The following is a 23836-nucleotide window of genomic DNA, read 5'->3' as shown; positions in this document are numbered from 1 at the left end:
AGTAAAGACAAAACAGACAATGGCTGCCAAGCGAGGACCAAGACAGAGACGTCTGTCACAGTCCGAGCCAAAAGTGAAAGTGAGTATTCACCTGTGTGTGAGGGGGAGGAGGGGTAGCTAGCTACCACTCCCCTACCCCCCCCGCTAACTAGCGCGGGGGTAATACACCCTCGTTAAATTCTAATGGCTCGCCATTTCAGCTACGCTAAAAGTAATAACCCTTTGTAAATAGCGTGGTTTGTATTTCGGTTACGGAACAACTGATTTTTCAAGAATTTTTTTTTGGCGTCGGGGTCGTTCGCGTCCGAATATACCCTTAAAGGGGTGTCCGAGGAGCGTACCTATCCAGGGTTAAAATGATTTATTTTTCCTTGTTTCCTTTCCTCACTCGGCTACTTTTCCCTGTTGGAGCCCTTGGGCTTATAGTATCTTACTTTTTAAACTAGGGCTGCAGCTTAGCTAGTAATAACAATAATAATAATAATGTATTGTTTTCCTTGAATGATCTCATAATTAATCAAAATACTTCCAATAAAAAATTCCAGGTGGGATGAACAACATTCTCGAAATGATGCAGATCATTTTCATAGATGCTATCACTCCCCTTCATGAGGGTATATGAGACTAGAAACAGAAAAAGGTTGATTATTATATATTCAATACATAAAAGATACTGTATAAACTTTTTGTTTATCAAACAATAGAGTGAAGGTATATCTAAATAAATTTACATGTGAAACGAATACTAAAGTGGTCAAGTTATTCAAGTTATTCATAAATATATGTATACGAGATCTTAGAAGTTTTAAATGTCCTCACGAACTTACAGCCCACTGCCGGTATATAATAAAAAATAATAACCCACCCCACTTAATCCAGGAGTTACTCCAGTAATGATTTGTACCTTTTCTTAGTACATTTCCCGTAACTTTACAAGCAAAAGATAAGCTACCAAATATTGTCCCTACCCTAAGGAAAAATCTATATTGAATAATAGTATAGGACAAATTCTTTAAGACTAATAAAGTTAAAATTGTAAATACATATACATATACCAAGGCACTTCCCCCAATTTTGGGGGGTAGCCGACATCAACAAATGAAACAAAAACAAAAAAGGGGCCCTCTACTCTCTATGTAAATATAAACGATAAAATCAATGACACTTATCCCTTTTACCCCCAAAGGACGTACTGGTATGTTTCACAAAAGCCATCCCTTTACCCCCATGGACGTACCGGTACGTCCTTGCAAAAAAATGCTATAAAAATTTGTTTTTCATATTTTTTGATAATTTTTTGAGAAAATACAGGCATTTTCCAAGATAATGAGACCAACCTGACCTCTCTATGACAAAAATTAAGGTTGTTAGAGCAATTAAAAAAAAATATACTGCAAAATGTGCTGGGAAAAAAATAACCCCTTGGGGGTTAAGGGTTGGAAATTTCCAGATACCCCGGGGGTAAAAGGGTTAAATATTAAATATGTTTGGTTATCTCACACAAGAAAAAGGATACGATGACAATGAATACGACGACTAAACGGTAACTTACTGTCGACGGAATACGTCCTGTCCTTGGACGAAATCGGCGCTGGATTAAAAGTGTAGCTTTTTGTATTCGACTCCTCGGGAGGATACACAGACGCCGACTGCGCTCTGGTTTCGTGGTGTCTCAACCTGTCAGGACCAAAAGCCAACAAGAGAAAATTATTTCAATGCCTGAGTAGGTCACTATCTTCAAAGATTCAACAGAAATAATTGTGTTAAGGGTCCTTGTGATGTGATGAATTCTAGTAATGGTAAGTGTACTTCTATTTCCATCTGGGTGTAAGATGTACACTACTAACCCTTTTACCCCCAGGCTCTTTGGAAATTTCCAACCCTTAACCCCCAAGGGGTTATTTTTTTCCCCAGCACATTTTGCAGTATATTTTGTTTTAAATTGCTCTAACAGCCTTAATTTTTGTCATAGAGATGGCAGGTTGGTCTCATTCTCTTGGAAAATGCCTGATTTTTCTCAAAAAATTATCAAAAAATATGAGAAACAAATTTTTATAGCATTTTTTTGCAAGGTCGTACCGATACGTCCATGGGGGTAAAGGGATGGCTTTTGTGAAATGTACCAGTACGTCCTTTGGGGGTAAAAGGGTTAACAACTATAAATGCTTTTTAAAACGAAGCTATATAATTTTTACTATCCGCCTTTCTCTTGGTGGCATTTAATCTTTAAACTTTTCATGTGCTTTTCTATTATTTTCTAATTATTAAATCCAGCTTTTCTTTATGATCGCCATTTAAATTTTACTACTATATCTACAATCCTCAAGCACTTCATACTAATTCCCTGACTTCTTTGTTTAATCAAACTCTAAAAACTAGCTAAAGATCATGCAGCAGTCAATGGAAGAATAAAAGATCATTAAAAAACTAAATCACCAATTCAATAACAATCTCTAATTCCTACCTCGACTTATTCTCGTCAAACGGGGTGGGTTCTCCCGTCCAAGACTGAACTCTGCGACGGGTGTTCTCTTTTTCCGCTTTTGCGCCTGAAAAATACCAAGAAATTAACGACGCTCATAAAATGAAAATGAAAAGCACAAGAGGTACAGGGAACGAGAGGGAGACCAAAGCGAAGGTGGATGAACTGTAACAAGGATGACCTTCGATCAAAGGGATTAACCGGTGATGGGGTGTGGGACAGAGGTAGATGGAGAAAGCTGACCAGAAACATTGACCCCACATAGAAGACGGAAAAGATGTAGACAAAGAAGAAGAAGAAGAAGAAAAACACAAGATATCTAACACATTCGTAACACGGCACTAATAAAAAAAACCGGACTGTATTATTTCCTTGCCTCACTGGGCTATTTTTCCTTGTTGGAACCCTAGAGTTTGTGGCATTTTACTTTTCCATCTAGGGTTGCAGTTTAGTTAATAATAGTAATAATAATAATCATGCGTGGGGTGACAGGAAGAGATAAGATACGGAATGAAGTAATTAGGGGTACCACAGGAGTTAGAAAACTATCAGATAAGATCCAAGAAAGTAGACCGAGGTGGTACGGTCATGTCATGAGAAGAGATGAACAGTATATTGGGAGGAGGGTGATGGAAATGGAGGTACAGGGAACGAGAAGGAGAGGGAGACCAAAGCGAAGGTGGATGGACTGTATATATCAAGGATGTCCTTCGATCAAAGGGATTAACCGGTGATGGGGTGTGGGGCAGAGGTAGATGGAGAAAGCTGGTCAGAAACATCAACCCCACATAGAAGTGGGAAAAGATGCAGACGAAGAAGAAGAAAAATGGAAATTAAAAGAAATCAAACCTTGATTAAAACAAATAGTGGCAAGATAGGCAAGATAAAACAACTTAGTAACCCTATCTACACCAGCCCTGATGAATATACATGAGAAAATTTATACCAAGTCTCGAGTCTAGTAGACAAAATATACGCGATTATTTTATTTTCTAATATACAAAACCCCTTCAAAAATATCTAAAGCCTAAACTATAATGTCTTTCCATGTCAAGGAGTTTAAGTCCATCTAATGGGGATGTGTATAAGCGATATTCAAATGTTTGGATACCAGAACATAACATCTAAACTGATTACTGTAATACAATTATAAATTATAATAAACAAAAAGGTCATGTTGATAGACTCTCATATCTTCCATTCTTAGATGGGAAGTCTAAACTGAATAAGTTGAAGAAGCTAAACAGCAAAGTACTGTAGAAAGATGAAGGAACAGACGACAATGTGGGTCACCTTAAAGGATTTTTAAGGTCACTCATGAATGGTAGAGGCAAGGGACTGTGACAACACCCTAGAGCTTGATCAAATATACATATGATCATTGCCCAGGCCCCTCTCCATCAAGCTAGGACCAAGGAGGGCCAGGCAATGGCTGCTGATGACTTAGCAGGTAGACCTATAGGCTCCCCCAAAGGCTCCCCAAAAACCCCGCTTTCCAAGCTCACAAGAATGGTGAGGTTGCAGACGCTACAAGAAACTATAGAGCTTGAGCGGGAGTTGAAACCTCATCCAACAAATTGCCAGGTAAGGATGTTCCCAATAGATTACCACATTATCCCCATCTAAAGCATCCCGGTGGAACTGCACATTTTCAAAGGGATTACCACACTAAACGGATTTTGAGCGTAGCGAAAAATCTATTTTTGGGTGGGGTAGCCATGTCGTCCTGATGGAAGTTCCTTCAAAGGTAGCTTCCTAGGTATATTTGACTTTCGCTTGTAGCCAAATATACCTAGGAAGCTACCTTTAAAGGAACTTCCATCACGACGACATGGCCTGAGCCCAAAAAACCAGGTAGATGCTGGATACTTGCCTAACAAGTTATGAGAGGATCCACGGACGTTTGTTAGCCAAATGCTTGGCGTGTGATGGCTGACGGAACTGTCTTGGGATTCTGTGGGAGTCTGGAAGATGACAATTATGAAAGCTATCAAGTAATGCTAAATATATACAATCAAAATAAAACAATATTATAAAATACACTCCAAAAACCAGTACAAGAAGTAAGAGTCCGTAAATAAAAATCAGAAATGCTATGAAGTTAAAACTAAAAAAACCATAAAAAATAAAAAACAGTAAAAAATCAATCAAAAACTATATAAATAAAACCTTCGTTTAAAAGACTCATTAAATCATTGATTTGAAAAAGAATCGGTGAAATTCAAGCCATGAGAAAGGGACTTCAACCTTTAGGTCACTGACAAACCCTTTAATTCATGACTTAACTATTTGAGATCACAGGGGCAAAGGACTTAACCCAAACGAGATGAAAATTGGAGAGCTGATCCCATCGAAATAGTTGGACATCTAATTAGGAAGAGAAAACTCAAAATTCTGGATCAAACAGGAGGCGAACAGGTGTTTCGATGGTGATTTCCGAAGAACAAGAAACCTTTCCCCCGTACACAAATTTGGGGACCCCCCTTGGTCAAATCTACGCCCCTCCTTGCTAGAATATTCCTCTACAAGAAACCTTTCCCCCGTACACAAATTTGGGGACCCCACTGGGTCAAATCTATGTCCCTCCTTGCTAGATTATTCCTCTGGTTGGAAATGCATCTTGACAAACAACCCTATCATGTTATCAGCTGCCCAGGGTTGTACCTACTTACCCAACTACAAAAGGTTTGTTAAATAGTATCCCTTTGTAGATATATGTCACACAGGGAGAGTTGTCCTTCAATGCTACCGAGTATCCTATCGAATCCTGTTGGGAAGTTTACAATGTTTACATTAGTGGACCATGTCACCAAGGTGTTCTGGTTCTCCGGCTGTGCCCTACCATTTCTTACATACATCTTTGAATGCAGGATTACTAGAGGATCTTGTCTATAAATTACAAAGCCCCATTATCCAGTGTTTCATGTTCCACTGAACCCATTAGGTAGGGAAATCTCTGGCTGCCAACCAGTGATGCTTCCAACCAGTGATGCTTCCAACCAGTGATGCTTCCAACAACCCTGGAGCAATCACTGATGAAGTCTGTGAAAAAACAGTTCTCCAGTGACAAGAGAATTCTCAGAAGGCATCCCACGAGCCGGAACTTCTTGGGTGTGTGGCAGCGGCTGCAATTACTTACCTATCTTTGCTGCTGATACTAATGTTCATTATGTTATCATTTGTTGATACTAATGTTCATTAGGTTATCATTTGCTGATACTAATGTTCATTAGGTTATCATTTGCTGATACTAATGTTCATTAGGTTATCATTTGCTGATACTAATGTTCATTAGGTTATCATTTGCTGATACTAATGTTCATTAGGTTATCATTTGCTGATACTAATGTTCATTATGTTATCATTTGCTAATACTAATGTTCATTATGTTATCATTTTCTGATACTAATGTTTATGTTATCAGGATACTCCAGTCCCATATCTTCAGCTGGGCCATGAGACTGGCTTACCAATTGAATATGATTATCAGATCATGGTAAAAATAAAACACAGACTATCTCGGTATAGTCCAAAGCTCCGGACTTTAAACTGATAACTCAACCCCCAAGGACAAAGAGGAAGTACTTACTGTAGGACCAAAGGATGGGTCTCTAGATGTACAATCTTCAAGTTTCACTGGATGCGAGAAGCCTTCTTTCCTGATGGCAGAACGCATAGTACTTGCCATCTTCATCCTGAAACACAGGGTTCTCAAAGTCTTCATCATGAAACAGAATCAAGGAAGGGGACGATGATAGGTCTCAGGGCCCCAGTCTACTTCTCCACAGGATTACTTGATTGTAAGGGCTCAGAGAACCATCTGGAGGACTTCAAGTGCAGTCTTCTCCCTCATGTTCCCTCAGGACCAAAAGACCTACTGGTAAGTTGGCTACAGTAACGAGAAAGTCCCTGACTTTGTGTCTGAGAAGACTAGGTCCAGATATAAATTCTGCATTCAGGGATTGTCGAATTCAGTGTCGAGGCAAATTATACAACTGCACCAAACCAGTATTCAAAACAGGAAGCAGTTTAGGCTGGTTTTAGAAGCAGCTTTCATACCAGCAGAATCCAGGCCTGAAAACAATGTGCCTTCATGCCCGAGTCTTACATCGAGTCTATACACGTATCGGATTCGTTTAGGAGAGGAGTATCTGAGGACTGCAATTTGTAATGTTATTTGGGGACTTTTTAGCCAAAGAGAGAGAAAAGAGAGAGAGAGAGAGAGAGAGAGAGAGAGAGAGAGAGAGAGAGAGAGAGAGAGAGGAGAGAGAGAGAGAGAGAGAGAGAGAGAGAGAGAGAGAGAGAGAGAGAGAGAGAGAGAGAGAGAGAGAGAGAGAGAGAGAGAGAGAGGAGAGAGAGAGAGAGAGAGAGAGAGAGAGAGAGAGAGAGAGAGAGAGAGAGAGGGGGGGGGGGGGATCTCAGGCGATGTAGAGTAAAAATTATTTTCCCCGCCTCAACGGTAAATGGGCAGTTTTATGAGAGTTTCGCGTGTAAATTGGGAAATGAAATAACCCGCTTGTGAGTTTCATGGTATTGCTGAATCAATGGACAGTGGAGAAGGTCCACCTTCTCTGGCATGCAGAACCTCCATTGTCAGGAGTGTGCGGGGCAAGATCTAAAACCAAGCACTCGATCACTTAGATCAGGTACGTGAACACCTGCACCACGTACCAAACCGTATTCTCGGGGTAGAAAGACTTCCCGATATGTAACTTCTTGCCTCACGAACAAGGATCGTCTTTCCGAGGGAGTACAATCTCAGTACTCGTCGATCCTCCCACATATACTTGGTCAGTTTTCTTGGACATCAACTTATTCTTTGCTACATAGTAGGTAGCAGGTTGGCCAGGGCACCAGCCACCCCTTGAGGTAGTAGTAGTAGTACTAGTAGTAGTAGTAGTGGTAGTAGTAGTACTACAAGAGACAGCACTGTTTGCAGGTATGGTCAATGACACTGTACTTGTTATGAGATCAAGGGTTAAGCATCCTGAACTTTCTTCCCAAAGTGGGATTATTCTCGGCAGATATTCCCCTCATTACAAGACCAAGTACAGGAGCAGTGCACATCGATACTACTTCAGAAAGAGAGAGAGATAAGACAATCATCCAGGAGAGTAAAAAAAGAGCATGCTTTGAACCAGCAGAAGCAGGAAGGGCCATACTTCTTACAGGAGATAGTTTACGGCTTAAACCTGTCCTGGAACAAGACAAGCAAAAGTAGCGGTAGTCATGTCTGCCAAGACTTCCTAATGAGAGAAACTTCTTGATATGCACTGCTTCTCGCTCGCCCAAAAAGAGAGAGAAATCTCAGTGCCTGTGCTCGTTCTCATAAGAAACCAAGTACAAACCTTTACCACACACCATTTCGTCTACTTGGAGGTATACTTCTCCGGGACATACCATCTCACTTCGCAAACGAGGCAAGAACATACTATGATCCTCATGGGGAAAGAAACAATAGGAGTTACATGTATGCGGCTCTTATCAATCAAACTCCATGCCTTCGTTGATGATTATTTCTACAAGTTCTTCTCAAAGCTGCATTGAAGACTAAGTCATGTAATAGCCCAACAATGATGCTTTCGTAGAGAAAGAAACCACAACCGTGGTTTTCCGGGATCGGAAGACATCGAAGGAAACGTGGCGGCCCTCTCCTTCACGCTCAGGGGTAGCAAAACTCTTCCATTGATGAAGCACCAGTGATGAATAAGGAAAATCAACTTAAATTCGCATTTTCATCTATGTAAAGCCAAACCCACAAGGGTTAGAACAGCAACAGATATGCCACACAACAGGAATATGTTCAATAAAGCAAGGTATCACAGAAAACTCCCTCACAATTTAATTCATTAGAAAAGATTACATAACTGTGTAGCCTCCTATTAATATCCTTCGAACGCAACGATCTCCCAGCACACTTGTCTAGTTGACACGGAAAAGCAAAAGATCAAAACAGCAATTTAAAGACAACGCTATTAGGGGTGTAGATAGCTATGTGGCGTGTCAAGAATACGTCCTCTGATCTTATGCCATATCCCTATAAGATAATACAAGGGATACTCGCGCCAGGAGTTAGAATTCCGGATACCTTTAGTAAAATTCTAAGGGATATATCACTGTAGTTAAATATAACCTAGGAAGCTACTAAGAAGGAACTTCCATCAGGACGACATGGCCTGAGCCCAAAACAGCAATTTAAAGAGGCAGCAGAGTTGCAAGTCTGTACTGAACTGCTGCTGAAGTTAACACCAAAGTTACTCTACCAGCGAACAACAATAACTACCTTGTTAAGAGTTTAAACAGCCATTTCATCTTTGATGAAGTCATGCCTCCATTAACCCTTTTACCCCAAAGGACGTACTGGTACGTTTAAAAAAACTCATCCCTTTACCCCCATGGACGTACCGGTACGTCCGTGCAAAAAACTGCTATTTAAAATTTTTTTTTTGCATATTTTTCATAATTTTTTGAGAAACTTCAGGCATTTTCCAAGAGAATGAGACCAAAATTAAGGCTGTTAGAGCAATTTAAAAAAAATATACTGCAAAATGTGCTTGAAAAAAAAATAACCCCTGGGGGTTAGGGGTTGGAAATTTCCAAATAGCCTGGGGGTAAAAGGGTTAAAAGACGAAGGTTTTTAATCGTGTAGGAACTAATGTGTCGTACAAACAGACATATAGTAGATGCTTTAAGACAGAAAAATTATCAAATTAAAGTGTTAACAAGATGACATACATACATGAATGGGTACAGGAGAATTATTGCCATTATCCTTCGCAGCATCGAATTTCGAAAAGGTACTGAAGACTGGAGGGTGTTTAGTCTCTTTACTGTCAGGACTGGGAAAAACAAAAGCCACCTTTGGAGGGGACATTTTCTTCCCACTTCCTTCTCGCCCGCCCTCAGAAATGGGCGACTGATATCTCCGAGCACCCTCAGAAACGGGCGACTGATATCTACGAGCACCCTCAGAAACGGGCGACTGGTACATACCGCTCATCGGCGTTTTCATCTCGAGCTCTTCGGGCGACTGCAGTGAGGAGAACGAGAGAGATACAACGTTTTTTGCAAGCGGCGAGAAAGGATCGGTGTTCTGAAAGGCATTTTCAAACATGTAAGAAGCCTTGCTGTCGGCCGAGCCAAATCGGGTGCCGTCCGCTGGGTTTCGGGTCGTCTGCGCCGTAGAGGTCATCTTCGAATCCAGAGAATGAAAACTGGCTGGGTCCGGATCGTCGACAGAATAAAAAGAGGGTACTCTATCCTTAGACGTCGCCAACTTCGGGGACTGTGGAGTATCGGGGCATTCCCAGCTGAAAGAGATTGATGTCAATTCATGATGTACATAACCAACCACTCTCTAAAAACAAGAATAAAATTACTGACCACAGGTCGCATTAGAAATTCTCTGCTGTTTCCCTTTGGCACAAAAACAAATGTTAGTTTAACTACAAACTATTTTCCCTATACGAGCAAATAAAGAATATTGTACCTTATCCCTTTTACCCCCAAAGGACGCACTGGTACGTTTCACAAAACCCATCCCTTTACCCCCATGGACGTACCGGTACGTCCTTGCAAAAGAAAATGCTATAAAAAATTTTTTTTCATATTTTTGGTAATTTTTTGAGAAAATTCAGGCATTTTCCAAGAGAATGAGACCAACCTGACCTCTCTATGACAAAAATTAAGGCTGTTGGAGCAATTTGAAAAAAATATACTGCAAAATGTGCTGGGAAAAAAATAACCCCCTGAAGGTTAAGGGTTGGAAATTTCCAAAGAGCCTGGGGGTAAAAGGGTTAAAAGTAAAATGACTTCACTATAACTTATTGTTTAGGAATTAGGTTTAATATTGCATTACACAATTATAAGGTTTCAATGTCTTAAATTTCTATTTTCATACAGCATACTGGTGACATAACAGAACTAGAGGGGCGACCCAGTAGAACACAGACCTCCACCATCGCAGCTTATTTCTCAACCTGTTACTCGACCTTGACCTTGACCTTTGACCTTAAAATGTATAAATTGACGTGGATTTACACACGCTCAAATATGAACCAAGTTTGAAGTCTCGGTGACAACGATGTCCAAACTTACGGCCGATGACCTCCACCGTCACAGCTTATTTCTCAACCTGCTGCTCGACCTTGACCTTTGACCTTAAAATGTATTAATTGACGTGGATATACACACGCTCAAATATGAACCAAGTTTGAAGTCTCTGTGACAATGATGTCCAAACTTACGGCCGATTACATGAATTGGACATTTTGCTTGACCGTGACCTTCCAAAATTTAATAATTTCCAGCTTTTTACATAATTAATCCCTGAAAGTTTCATTACAGTGATTTACAGTTAAAATTGTGGCCAGGAAGCTGTTCACAAACAAACAAATACACACACAAACAGAGGCGAAAACATAACCTCCTTCCAACTTCGTTGGCGGAGGTAATTAAGAAGTAATAAAGGCAATCCTATCATAAGTGGTAAACTAATAGTACCATGAAATCGCACTACTGAACTGTATACACATTATCCCTTTTACCCCCAAAAGGACGTACTGGTACGTTTCACAAAAGCCATCCCTTTACCCCCCATGGACGTACCGGTACGTCCTTGCAAAAAAATGCTATAAAAAATTTTTTTTCATATTTTTAATAATTTTTTGAGAAAATTCAGACATTTTCCAAGAGAATGAGACCAACCTGACCTCTCTCTGACTAAAATTAAGGCTGTTAGAGCAATTTAAAAAAATATACTGCAAAATGTGCTGGGAAAAAAATAACCCCCTGGGGGTTAAGGGTTGAAAATTTCCAAATAGCCTGGGGGTAAAAGGGTTAAGTTTATTATCTTGGAAGAAAAGAGGTCATCGTCAACTGATTTTATAGAGCTAAACCCCTATCACATGAAGTGTAATCCCTTATCTATGTGATTTTGCCGATTATGCATTTAAGAGAAAATGTAAGCTGTGTGTACATAGACAAGTATACAAAATGGTGATTTATAAGCCTTACCTAATAAAATCAACACTCAAATGTTACAGTATCTTTAAAATTCATAAAATCTTGAAAGAAATTCATATCCTATTCTCTGGGAATCCAAACCAAGAGATAAAAAAATGTACATAAAAAACCTACAGTTTATTATACAGTAATGTACAGTATTCTATCAAAATAATTATTCTATAAGCAAAACAAATGTGTACTTCCTTAAAGGCTGGTTTGTACGGCCGAACGTGGTTAGACATATGTGTTGGAAGTGACGTTCGAACGTGTGAACGTGGTAGCCTATTTGGTTGTCGAACACATTCGTTGAAAGGTTCAAAGAGCGTTCTCGCCTGACTTTTGTGGGCGGGGCTTAATTGTCCACAAACCTTAAGCATTTATGGCCGACTCCACCTCTTTGAACAATTCGACAAGCAGGTTCAACAACCGGGATCGACGTACAGTTCGACCGTGTAAAGGCCGCTTAAAAACGACAATAACAGACATTACCTTACATAGGATCCTTCATTAGGTCCTGCTTTATCTGCCTGAAGTGATAATACTTGCGATGGCGAAATATTGCTGTGTTCAGAATCAGACTTCAACAGTCTACGCTTTATGTACTCCTGAACAACCTGAAGTGGACAAAGAACTATGAAGATATTTAAATATAAAATGTTACATTTGACTATCTTTATAGTCCATCAACTATAGGCATTATAATAAACTGCCGACTGAAATGAAGGACCTAAAGGGAGCAATTGAATTTAAGAAGAAACTAAAGACATTACTTTTCACAAGATGATATGATTTGGAAGATGCTACAATCAAAGAATTGTATAAGTTATAATGAAAATGTTTCGTTAGATGATTAATATGGACCCGCCCGAGAAGTAGTTCACTCGACTTCAGTGGAGGGTTGGATTTAAACCCAAAACAAGTAAAGTAAGTAAACCAGAAGTACAGCACTCGCTATATAAAACATTGATGTATGTATTACCTGATTATAACGACGATCCGTGCTCCTAGACACGTCGTTCACCTCTACGTGAAGACTATCGCTCCTGTAATACAAAAAGTTTTCAGTACATTTAGACAAATATTATTTATAATTACTGGCATATAGATGAAAATAAAAATCATGCACTAATCACTATGTAACATCCCTCTATGAAAATTATAAAATCCCTTTATGGAAACTCAAAATGCTTATTTTCAACCTAATTCTAAAAGAAAGCAACCCTTGCAGATATATTTTTTTGGGCTCAGGCCATGTCGTCCTGATGAAAGGTTCCTTTAGTAGCTTCCTAGGGTATATTTGGCTACTGAAGGAACCTTCCATCAGGACGACATGGCTATCTCGGCCAAAAATAGATTTTTCGCTTCGCTCAAAATCCGTTCTCAAGGATGAGAGCTCAAAGAAAACGTGATCAACTTAGACATGAAGAATATATGCTGCACCTTAAAAAGAAGATAAATGGACGAAATCCAACACATGAGTATGGTACTTTTAAAATTGGTGTCTAAGTAACAAATTCTGACAGACCTTAACCCTTTTACCCCCAAAGGACGTACTGGTACGTTTCACAAAACCCATCCCTTTACCCCATGGACGTACCGGTACGTCCTTGCAAAAAAAAAATGCTATAAAATTTGTTTTTATATATTTTTGATAATGATTTTTAAAAATTCAGACCTTTTCCAAGAGAATGAGACCAACCTGACCTCTCTATGACAAAAATTAAGGCTGTTAGAGCAATTTAAAAAAAATATACTGCAAAATGTGCTGGGAAAAAAATAACCCCCTGGGGGTTAAGGGTTGGAAATTTCCAAAGAGCCTGGGGGTAAAAGGGTTAAGACTGTTGTTATTTAGTGAAACTTAATGCAAAACTTTTAAAATAGCAAGCGGCAGGTGCAGAGGATAGCTATAAATAAAGATAAAAGACCCCTCTATCATAATAGATGACCATCCAGGCAATCTCGAGAATAGCATCAACTGAAGAGAAGCTAAATCTTTTGACAATTATAAAGCACTTAGCATTTGCAGGGTCGAATGTGTTGTGAAATCATTGGATGAGTTAGTGTACAGTATATTAAAAATACTGTAAACTCGATCATGCAACAGTAACCATTGAAATTTGAATGTACGCCCAAAAATTAAGTGTCGCAGGGAGGACTACTGTATATGGTAATTTAACCCTTTTACCCCCAGGCTATTTGGAAATTTTGCAGTATATTTTTTTTCAATTGCTCTAACAGCCTTAATTTTCGTCATAGAGAGGTCAGGTTGGTCTCATTCTCTTGGAAAATGCCTGAAATTTCTCAAAAAATTATAAAATATATGCAAAAATAAATTTAAATACCAGTTTTTTGCAACAACGTACCGGTACGTCCATGGGGGTGAAGGGATGAGTTTTGTGAAACGTAACAGCCTTAATTTTCGTCATAGAGAGGTCAGGTTGGTCTCATTCTCTTGGAAAATGCCTGAAGTTTCTCAAAAAATTATCAAAAATATGCAAAAATAAATTTAAATAGCAGTTTTTTGCAACAACGTACCGGTACATCCATGGGGGTAAAGGGATGAGTTTTGTGAAACGTACCAGTACGTCCTTTGGGGTTTAAAAGGGTTAAAAGTTTTAGACTAAATATTTAAAATTTGCGTGTTTCTTCATACCATTATAAAAAAATATTCAAACCAATTCCAACACCGTATCAGGAGACGGGATGTACAACATTATGTAGGTCAGAGAAAACCTAAGCTACGTAGAAAGGCACCTAGATTAACTGGAATGAGTCGAACCCATACATAAAGGTGTCTGGTTTCAGTTCCATTAGAATAGATGAGAGCGAAATTAAAAGAAGAATAACCCTCGGTTGGCAAACGTTTGGAAGAGCCAGTACAGTTTTTAAAAATAAGAAGATTCCTATCATCTTAAAAAGGAAAATCTATGATCAGTGTATCCTCCCCACTGTCACCTATGGGGCCGAAACTTGGAATCTAACAAAGAAGCTTTCCCTTAAATTATGAACAATACAGAGGGCACATGAGAGAATTATGCTAAATCTAACATGGAAGGATAGAAAAACAGCTAAATAGATACGTCAAAAAACTAAAGTAATGGATATCCTTGAAACCATCAGCAAGCTCAAATGGAACTGGGCAGGGCACATTGCCAGGATGACAGACAACCGATGGACATCACGAACAACCTTCTGGACACCCCCGAGGATACACAAGAAACCAAGGAAGACAAAAAACCCGCTGACGAGATGACTTAGACCAACATAAGCAACAGTGGCACAGAATAGCTTGGGATAGAAGTCTGTGGAGGAACCTGGGGAAGGCCTACATCCAACAGAGGACTTTTGAAGGCTGAAATGATGATGAAAATAGATGCTAACCAGAACGTCAGCCGAGCAATCTCAATGCTCCATTGTGTGCACTATCACAGCAGTGGCCTCCACAGTAAACAGCATAGACTCATGGTCCCGAGCAAATTCGATCTGCTGTCATGCGAATGCTAGGCGAACACATTACCACTGTACTAGCCAGGGAACAATAGTGACAGTTAATGTATCAATGTAACCACTACAGTTCAGCAAAAAATATTAAAGATTTTCTTAAGAGAAGCAGAACTATTACCATTCAGCGGATCGGTCTGTGATACGAAGTCGCTTATAATACCATGACTGATAGTGGCCCCTGTAATCTATAAAAAGACTAAAAGACCTCAGCGACGAAAGAAGAAAAATAGTGGAATTGCAACAGCCGTATGAAGAAGAAAAGAAGAAGATAATAGGAAACGTGCTGTTCAAGAAAGAAGGAATAGAGAAAAGAAAAGAATATATTTATCAAATGTGGAAAAAAAGAGAAAAGAAAATAAAAGAATTAGAATAAAGAAGAAAACCAAGGAGGTGCCGATGGAAAGGCGAATCCCTCCGCCCAACAACTGAACTGAACTGAACTGAAAGTATAGGTTAAGCTATGATATATTATACTTTATAAACCCAATGCTTCAGTTATCTGACGGTAGCTGTCTGTTCAGTTTGGGCACTGGCTGTCTGTTAGGTAGGAAAGAGCAATTGTGAGTATATGTACAATTGGCATATTTCTTAGAAACTTTTTATATAGGATATAGCATCCAAGATCAAGTTAATTTCAATCAGGTAGATTAACTTATCCAGTAGCCTATGAACATATAGGCTAAAATAACCATTTATCACAATAACGGCCTACTTTCACATATGAGCCTACATTTTAAGGTATACAATACAATACAATCAACGGTAGAAAGGCAGACAGGCTTATATAACGTTAGCCGAGATTACAGTCACTCAAAACACATCGTCTTTGGCCTTGTAGTCAAAGAGGAGTATATCTTTAATGTCTTTACTTATACACTAACTAGTAGAGTTAAAAAACTTGAGGTCCGCCCTAAATAAACCAAGGTCCTCTGTCCTTACTTACACAATACAACCCTCACTGTAGCTCACCACAGGTGTACCGTCCTGTACTTACTCATCGAATACCTCAGCATCACTCAACAGTGCACAAGTAAAATTATAAATGATCTTCGCCGGAGTATTATTCAAGGGAGACAGTAGGGTAATTTGGTTGTATGTATGATAGCGGCCATCTGGGTTTCATTGTAGTGTATTACAGGGCAATATAACCTAGAAAAACAGCTACTTTTTCTTATAGAAAAAATTGCGCTCTCATCGAAAATGACACTCGTTCCCCCGTCGCAAATTAATAGTTTCAGAAATATATATACATCTATATCCTCCAATAATGGGGGACCCCCAGTGGGAACTCGGGGTTTTGGGTGGGGAAAACATACTGAGAAACCGTTATATAAACGTAAAACAAGCCTTTTCTTCTCTATACATTACCTTCTTAAAATTATAATACAATACAAAATTACCCGCCATCTGTATGTATGATGACAACTGACTACGAATACGGCAGTGTAAAGGGGGAACGGCCCCCTGTTAGGTAAGTAGGTTAGGACACTGCTTGTAGGTTAGGTTAGGGATTAATTTTAGGTTAGTTGGTCTACGTTTATATACACCCTGGAGGAACTATCCGCTGATATAAAACAGCATCGGGTAGTTGCAGTGGCAAAGTCCGTTCAAAGAGTTAGGTTAGGTTAAATTGGATCATAGTATTAACAAGGTTTCTTGTTTAAGACAATATATATTTTCTTTTTTCATTGGAAATTGAGCTTTTCACTGATGTATATTCAAAATAGTCATAATGTCCTGAAATTTGCATTTTAATCTCGTTAGTACAGTTGGAGTAAACTATAAAAATATATGAACATTAGGCATGTTCCTAAAATATAACTAATTCTAGATCTACTCATACAATATGAATAACTTATGGATATTCCTACAATAATTTAGGCCTATATAAGTTAATATAAGTTAATATTATGATATTAAGGCCTAAATAAGCAAATACAACCTTACCTTTCAGGAAGCTTAGTACTGGTAGGTACCCCAGCGCCTTCGGAAGCCATTTAAGTTGATTTAATAATCCAAATATATTGAATTACAAATAAAGAAATAAAATCTCCTCTTATAAAACTTCTAAACAATTAATACTTCAAAACAAAACACTTAGAATTGTCTTCTTTTACTGAACTGTTTTGAAAAGACATTTTCTTTAATGAAATTCTGTCGCAAGGAGGATGAAGATATTGAAGCATCTTGTAACATAGGTATCTAGGGTCCTTGTTTCGCTCTCTCTCTCTCTCTCTCTCTCTCTCTCTCTCTCTCTCTCTCTCTCTCTCTCTCTCTCTCTCTCTCTCTCTCTCTCTCTCTCTCCAATTTTAGTTATAGTTTTTACCTTCTTTTCAGTCTATTTTGATAACATCTTATATTTTCTTTTTAAACTGTTCTATTTCCTTCTAAATCTCTGTTTTATATCGAATGGTGTACACATCCAATGTTTAAATGTAAAAAGGTATCTGATTTCAGTTTCATTAGAATAGATGCTCACCAGAACGTCAGCTTGGCCAGCCCAACCCCTCACAGCAGTGGCCCCCGCAATAGACAGCTTAAACTCACGGCCCCTGGCTGGGATCAATCTGCTGTCATACGAATGCCAGGCGCTTTTGCTGAATATCATTTAATCATATTTTCCAATGTTTTAAGAATTTGAAGAGCTATTCAGTATACAATATTTTATTAAAATAAAACAATCCAATAGATAATCATTATTATTTAATTTGAAACACCAAATGTATGTTATGTAGCTTTAGTAAAATTTCATGATTTTATTAATTACTAATTGAATTTGACGCATGTTTGTCGACATTAATTAAAATTTAAAGGTAGATAGTATTAGTTTTATTATTCCTTACATTTATATAGCATTGGCCTGAATAAACACAGTAAGAAATTATAAATTCTCGTAAACTGAATAAAACATTTAATGACCACGTAAGTAGAGGACCCGGTATATCTCTTTACGTAGGTCTATTATAACTACAATTTTATGTTTATTTAATTCTATTGTGTTTAAATATTTAGATTTTCATTAAAAAATTATTTATTGTACAGAGAAGGTTTAATTACACTAATGCGTATAACCAAGAAGCTTTGTATTTATCTATAATGCAATATTAAAAATCAAGGTGAAACAATTTAACAGCTATACAATATATATAATTGGATGCATTATTGTATAATAATGCTTAATCAGTGCTGTATTCTATTAACTCGTGACCCTAAAATCTTCTCTGAAGACAATAGTAGCCAAAAACAAGTTTGGAATTTAAGCTTAGATCGTAGTTAGAAGTTCCTTAGAAAAACTGGAATATAAGAGCTAGTGAAAGAGCAAATATATTTATCCTATATAATATAGATCAAGTGTGGTTATATATATATATATATATATATATATATATAATATATATATATATATATATATATATATATAATATATATATATATATATATATATATATACAGGGTGTCCCCAAAAAATGCACTCACTCTTTGACGTCCCAGTAGGTGTTTATTGACGTAGGTACAAACTGGAGCAAATAACTTAATTCCTGAAAATAGAATATAATTAAAATGATTACTTAACGTAATCTAGAATTATCTAATGTTATCTCTCATTCCTAATGTTCTCTCTCATTTCATTTGGAATTGCAAAATCCCGTCGGATTTCACTTAACGCCAATGAACTTCTTTTTTTACGCCGCAAAACCAGCGGCAGTCGATGTTTCGTATATTGAAATTTGAAGACAATGTCTTGGGTAATGATGTTAGAGAAAAGCCTTCAGGAAATTCAAATTGTCTGATAACCATTTTGAGCCAAACTACTCTCTCTCTCTCTCTCTCTCTCTCTCTCCTCTCTCTCTCTCTCTCCTCTCTCTCTCTCTCTCCTCTCTCTCTCTCTCTCCTCTCCTCTCTCTCTCTATATATATATATATATATATATATATATATATATATATATATATATATATATATGTGTGTGTGTGTGTGTGTGTGTGTGTGTGTGTGTCTGTGTGTGTATAGGCCTATTTCTTCCAAGCAGACCAACAGAAATGGATTACCAATAAAACAAAGTCAACATTTTCCATTTATTCAATTATTTCTTAATCATTTGAACATATAATAATTAAAGCAAGCAAATTCCATCTATATAATATCAACAATTATGAGTAATATGGCACGTGAATCTTAAAAGAGAAAACCAAGCGTAGAATGTATTCCCGGAGAGAGACGCAGATTCTCCTCTTCAAAAACAAAGAAGATCGATGTAAACAAGAAAAGACAAAACAGTACAAGAAGATAAGCGTTAGAGGCGCCGTTGTAAAGGCTATGCCTCACCCCATAACCTGAACCTGAACAAAAGGAAGGCATCTGAGTATTTATGGCTGTGTTATTTAGTTAAGAATTGTATATAGAGAAAGTTATGAGAATAATGACAGCTTCTGAATTTACATGATGCGCTGTAGACAGTATGGAATGTTCTTCGATTCATAGCGTTCGGCATGTTAACATTGAATCGCTCTTTGGCTGTTCAACTTCTTTGACTACAACTGTCTCCAGGGTGTTTTGCGACTGTCTTCAGTGTATGTTACTCTGCGACTGTCTCCAGGTTTCTTGCATGGCGTTGAAATCTGAGTGCGATCGCAAGAGATTCCTTGTGCAGAACCTCAGCCAAAGCATCAAGAATCTTCCCATAGAATCCGAACGTAAGTTTTAGAGTCCCTGCATGAAGAAACCACGATTCGACTCCCGCGCCAATTCTGAATTAGACCCAACAGCCACAACCTTCTGAAGTTCGCTGGGCAGGAACTGCATCATGCTCCAGTAGGAGTCAGCCTGGTAGAAGTCATCCAGGATTTTGGGGTTGAGGTCGACCACTGAGGTCACGATGCGGGACTGTCCCGCATCGTCCGCGACTCGATCGCAGGTTCCCGCTTCCTCTTTGGGAGACATCGTTTCTCGCTCGTTACGTACTGGTAGTTGGCGGGGCAGCGGAACAAGAAGCCTGTTGAAGGAAGGGGGTGGCGTTGTTTAAAATTAGTTTATGTGAAGAAATTAGTAATAGAATTGTTGAAGTAATTGTAGTTAAGTTTTAAAAACATTCAAACGCTGAGTTGTTTTTGTAGTAAATTTTCATGTAAGAAGATTGCTGTATTTAATGTAGCCTAGGATTCTTATATGAAGAATACTGAATCCTTTAGTTCATGAGGTATCCTAATTAATCCTAGAATAATTATAATGGTATATACTGTACGTACTTAAGAAGTCTAATTACGAGTTGATAATGGATGATGAAATCAGTAGTACAATGCTTACAGAGATGATATTAAATATTGGAAATATTCACAAATATATATCCACATAGAAATATCTTTAAGATGAAAAGAACTTACCTTTTATTATACAATTCGATGTCGCAATGCACCTGTAAAACCTGGTGCAGTCTGTGAGAGAAGGGAAGTATCCCGGCTCGGGGCATTCGTATACTGTCGTTGGATCGAGCTGAGGAGAAAAATGGGAATTACTTGTGATAATGTGGTCAGGCTATGTGGAAAGAATGCACTAAAAGGGTTTATTGTGATTATACTCTTATAAACTAAGACCTTAAATTGCTGTTGAACAGACTGAATGCCCTGTATAGGTGTATTAGGTTTCATTCTGGAAAGAGAAATTAAAGATGATCATGAATGAAAATACTGGCTTTACTCTCCTTTTCTATTCCAATAATTATGGGTACATACACATATATACAGTATATATATATATTATATATATATATATATATACAGTATATATATATATATATATATATATATATATATATATATATATATATATATATATATATATATATATATATATATATATATAAATATATGACAAAGTCCTCATGTCAATTCATATCTGGGACAATTTTCATCACTATGCTGGCTGGTGCGGATTGATGATGGTGGGAGATTTTCACCTGATTGCTCACAGCAGACACAGACAGGTATGGGTTGCCCTGACTAGCACAGCTTTGCTGTTCATGGCGATACACAAACCCTTCCACCACATTAAGGTACCTTCACTCAGAACGAGATGATATATATGTATACACATCAAGGTATATATAACCTCCTCTCTCTCTCTCTTACCTTGTACGACGAACACGTTCCTGCCGCTACTGTCGTCTCGGGCGGGGAAGGTGAGGGAACTATCGTTCCTGGGATCTCAGGCACCGGTGGATCCGTAGTAGACGTCGGGAAGGTAAAGCCTTCGAGGCATTTAGATCCAATTCCGTGTACGCAAGTGTTCAGCTCATCGTCGAAAACTGTCCCTGGGGCACATTGGAACTTCACCTTTTTGGCTGCGTACAGACGACCGACACACCTGGAAATGGTGAAGTTCCCCATGTAAATATTCTCGTTTTCTAATCTTGCTGCCATAAGCAAAGTTTATAAGGGTAACATTAATAAATTTGGCTTTATTTGTAAACATGATGATAAGGTTTGTTGTTACTGAAGGTGAATGTCTCTGAAATATAATAGACTTGATTTAAGTAATTATTCATCAACAATTACTATATCCAAATCTTGGAGTCTTTGCAGATCAGCAGACTAGGCCTTCCGTGGGCATAGAAAACGGATATTTTCTTCATATTTTCTTGGCTGTCCGTAGATGTGTCCATCTAACTGTAAACCTCTTTACTTAATTAAGCTCATATAAAGGCACATCGGTCCCGTAAAATCTCCACATTATAATCCTCTATTAGTCTTTGGTATGCTTTGCTCGCAATTTAACATTATCTCATTACTCCTCTGTTCTGGCAAGCAATACACGTTGCTCTATGTCTGTTAGCCAAGTGGGAGTATATTTTGGCATTATGTATTATAATTCTCTAATCTATCACTCGGTTTGAATTAGTATTGGCTCATCCATGGCTTGCTCCGCTTGCAATTTGACATTAGCTCGTTGCTCCGCTGTTCTGGCAAGTGGTAGCCTACATGTAGCCCTATCTGTGTTAGCCACGTATGTGATTATTTTGACGTTATTTCATTTATCTAGTCCATCAATTACTTCAGATATGTTCCGCACTTACATTACTCAAAATCGCTGAAGTTGGAACCTTCTGGATATACCACCTTCTCTCCAAGGGAGGACTATTTTGTTTTTTGCGGCAGACGGGACAAATTAGGAAGTGAGGAAGAAGAATGAATAGGACGTTGGGACAGACCAGGCCTAGGTGGGGAAGTGCGTGGTTGAATAGATCGGGAATCACAGTGTGGGAGGACTGCTGTTGAAAGGGTTTGATAAGTTTTGAGCAGATAAAAACGATTGATTGATTAAATGAAGGCCTCTGATCTACATTCTGTACACAGTAAATCGAGAAATAGAAATGGCTGTCGTAAAACTGTTTCTGAGTACCATCTTGAGATGATTTCCTGTCGAAAGTATGTCACCACTATCACACTTCGTACAAGGACCTAAAAATTCAAAAGGCAGTCCTTTCTTTATATAAATTACATATATTACAGGGTTTTTTTCTACTCATCAAACAAATCACTCGTGTAAAAAGGGCAAACTAGGTCGTAACTGCCATCTTCACGTTTGGTCTCCTAAGAACGAGCAACGCTACAGCGTGCTTGTGTTCCCATCGCCGAGCTTGAATTTTGAATTATTGGCTTCTGATTGAATAAGAAAATTCCCTACAGCAATTAGCCAGGTTAAGTGGCGTCCCATGGGATCATTTCAAATCACCTGCGTCTGCCATGTAGTTCGGTAGTCTGCCGCGTAAAGCTATCAAAGCATCATCTACAGAAACTCTAGAGAATTTGTAATCTTTGGTGTAAGTAAGTATAGCTGGACACAGGAGTTCCTTGGTTACCTCGCTTTGAGGAAGTGCACCGAGCCACACCCCTAACTGCAGGGTGAGTGCCTGTGTTTGACCACGCCCACCACCTATATCACCTCTCCCTACACCAGGTCTTTGGTTACTCGCTGCGAAGTAAGGAAGGTGTGCCTGGAATTCCTGCATCCAGCTGTACATATCCAGGGATTTTAGGACGCGATATTATCATAATCGTAGGCCTACAAAAGGCTAAATATATTTTCTCTATTTTCTATGAAACAATTACAAAATGAATGGGGCTAAAAAGTTTTTTTTTTTTTTATTATTTTAGAATCAATACTTAGAAGTAATATGAGCTATCACTTAGGAAATGGAAAATATGTTTTATATTAAATCTATAATACTCTTCAACTTGGCTTTATAGGTTAGCATGGTGTCACACATATACATAACTCTCTCTCAGTACACACACACACACACACACACACACACACACACATATATATATATATATATATATATATATATATATATATATATATATATATATATATATATATATATATATATATATATACATATATATGTATATATACATATATATATATATTTATATATATATATATATATATATATATATATATATATATATATATATATATATATATATATATATATACATTCAAGTACCTTTTAATAATGAATTCACAGGATCACATACACTTAGATAATTTCTTTATATAATAAGTACTTCTACCCAGCCAAGGACTCGAACCTTAGCACCGAGTAATAACGAAGGGTCTACGATCCCGTGTCAGGGTGAATTCAATAACAAAAAGGTATTTCCATGTAGCTAATCTATCTATCTATCTATCTGTTTATCTATCTATCTATTTAAGCAAAAACTTAATAATTTACATGTAAAAGGAGTCGCATGTCGGTCCAGGAATGAGGTCCCCAATTTTGCACTCGGTCGCCGGAGAGGTCGAAGCCGCGGAACTGTTAGAAGGCGGAGGGGCTGGAGG

At 38.1% G+C, this 23836-nt stretch overlaps 1 protein-coding gene and 1 pseudogene across 1 annotated transcript in view; both read right to left on the bottom strand.

Annotated features, from left to right (window-relative positions):
* LOC137626676 (uncharacterized) overlaps positions 1-17119 on the bottom strand; it is a 44127-nt gene extending 27008 nt beyond the window's left edge. Inside the window, exons 1-7 of the mRNA XM_068357691.1 lie at positions 16940-17119; positions 12468-12531; positions 11978-12102; positions 9222-9792; positions 4356-4446; positions 2465-2549; positions 1553-1677 (exon numbers count right to left, since the gene is read on the bottom strand). Coding sequence (XP_068213792.1) covers positions 1553-1677; positions 2465-2549; positions 4356-4446; positions 9222-9792; positions 11978-12102; positions 12468-12531; positions 16940-16989 — 1111 coding nt within the window. The 5' untranslated portion in view covers positions 16990-17119. The remainder of the gene's footprint in view (positions 1-1552; positions 1678-2464; positions 2550-4355; positions 4447-9221; positions 9793-11977; positions 12103-12467; positions 12532-16939) is intronic.
* A 1937-nt stretch (positions 17120-19056) lies between these two features.
* Positions 19057-23830, bottom strand: LOC137626675 (uncharacterized; annotated as a pseudogene).
* Between the last annotated feature and the right edge of the window lie 6 nt (positions 23831-23836).

Source organism: Palaemon carinicauda, chromosome 34 (assembly GCF_036898095.1).
Source record: "Palaemon carinicauda isolate YSFRI2023 chromosome 34, ASM3689809v2, whole genome shotgun sequence".
Lineage (NCBI taxonomy): Eukaryota > Metazoa > Arthropoda > Malacostraca > Decapoda > Palaemonidae > Palaemon > Palaemon carinicauda.
The sequence above is the reverse complement of the archived record's forward strand: the minus strand, read 5'-3'. Positions and strand labels throughout refer to the sequence as shown.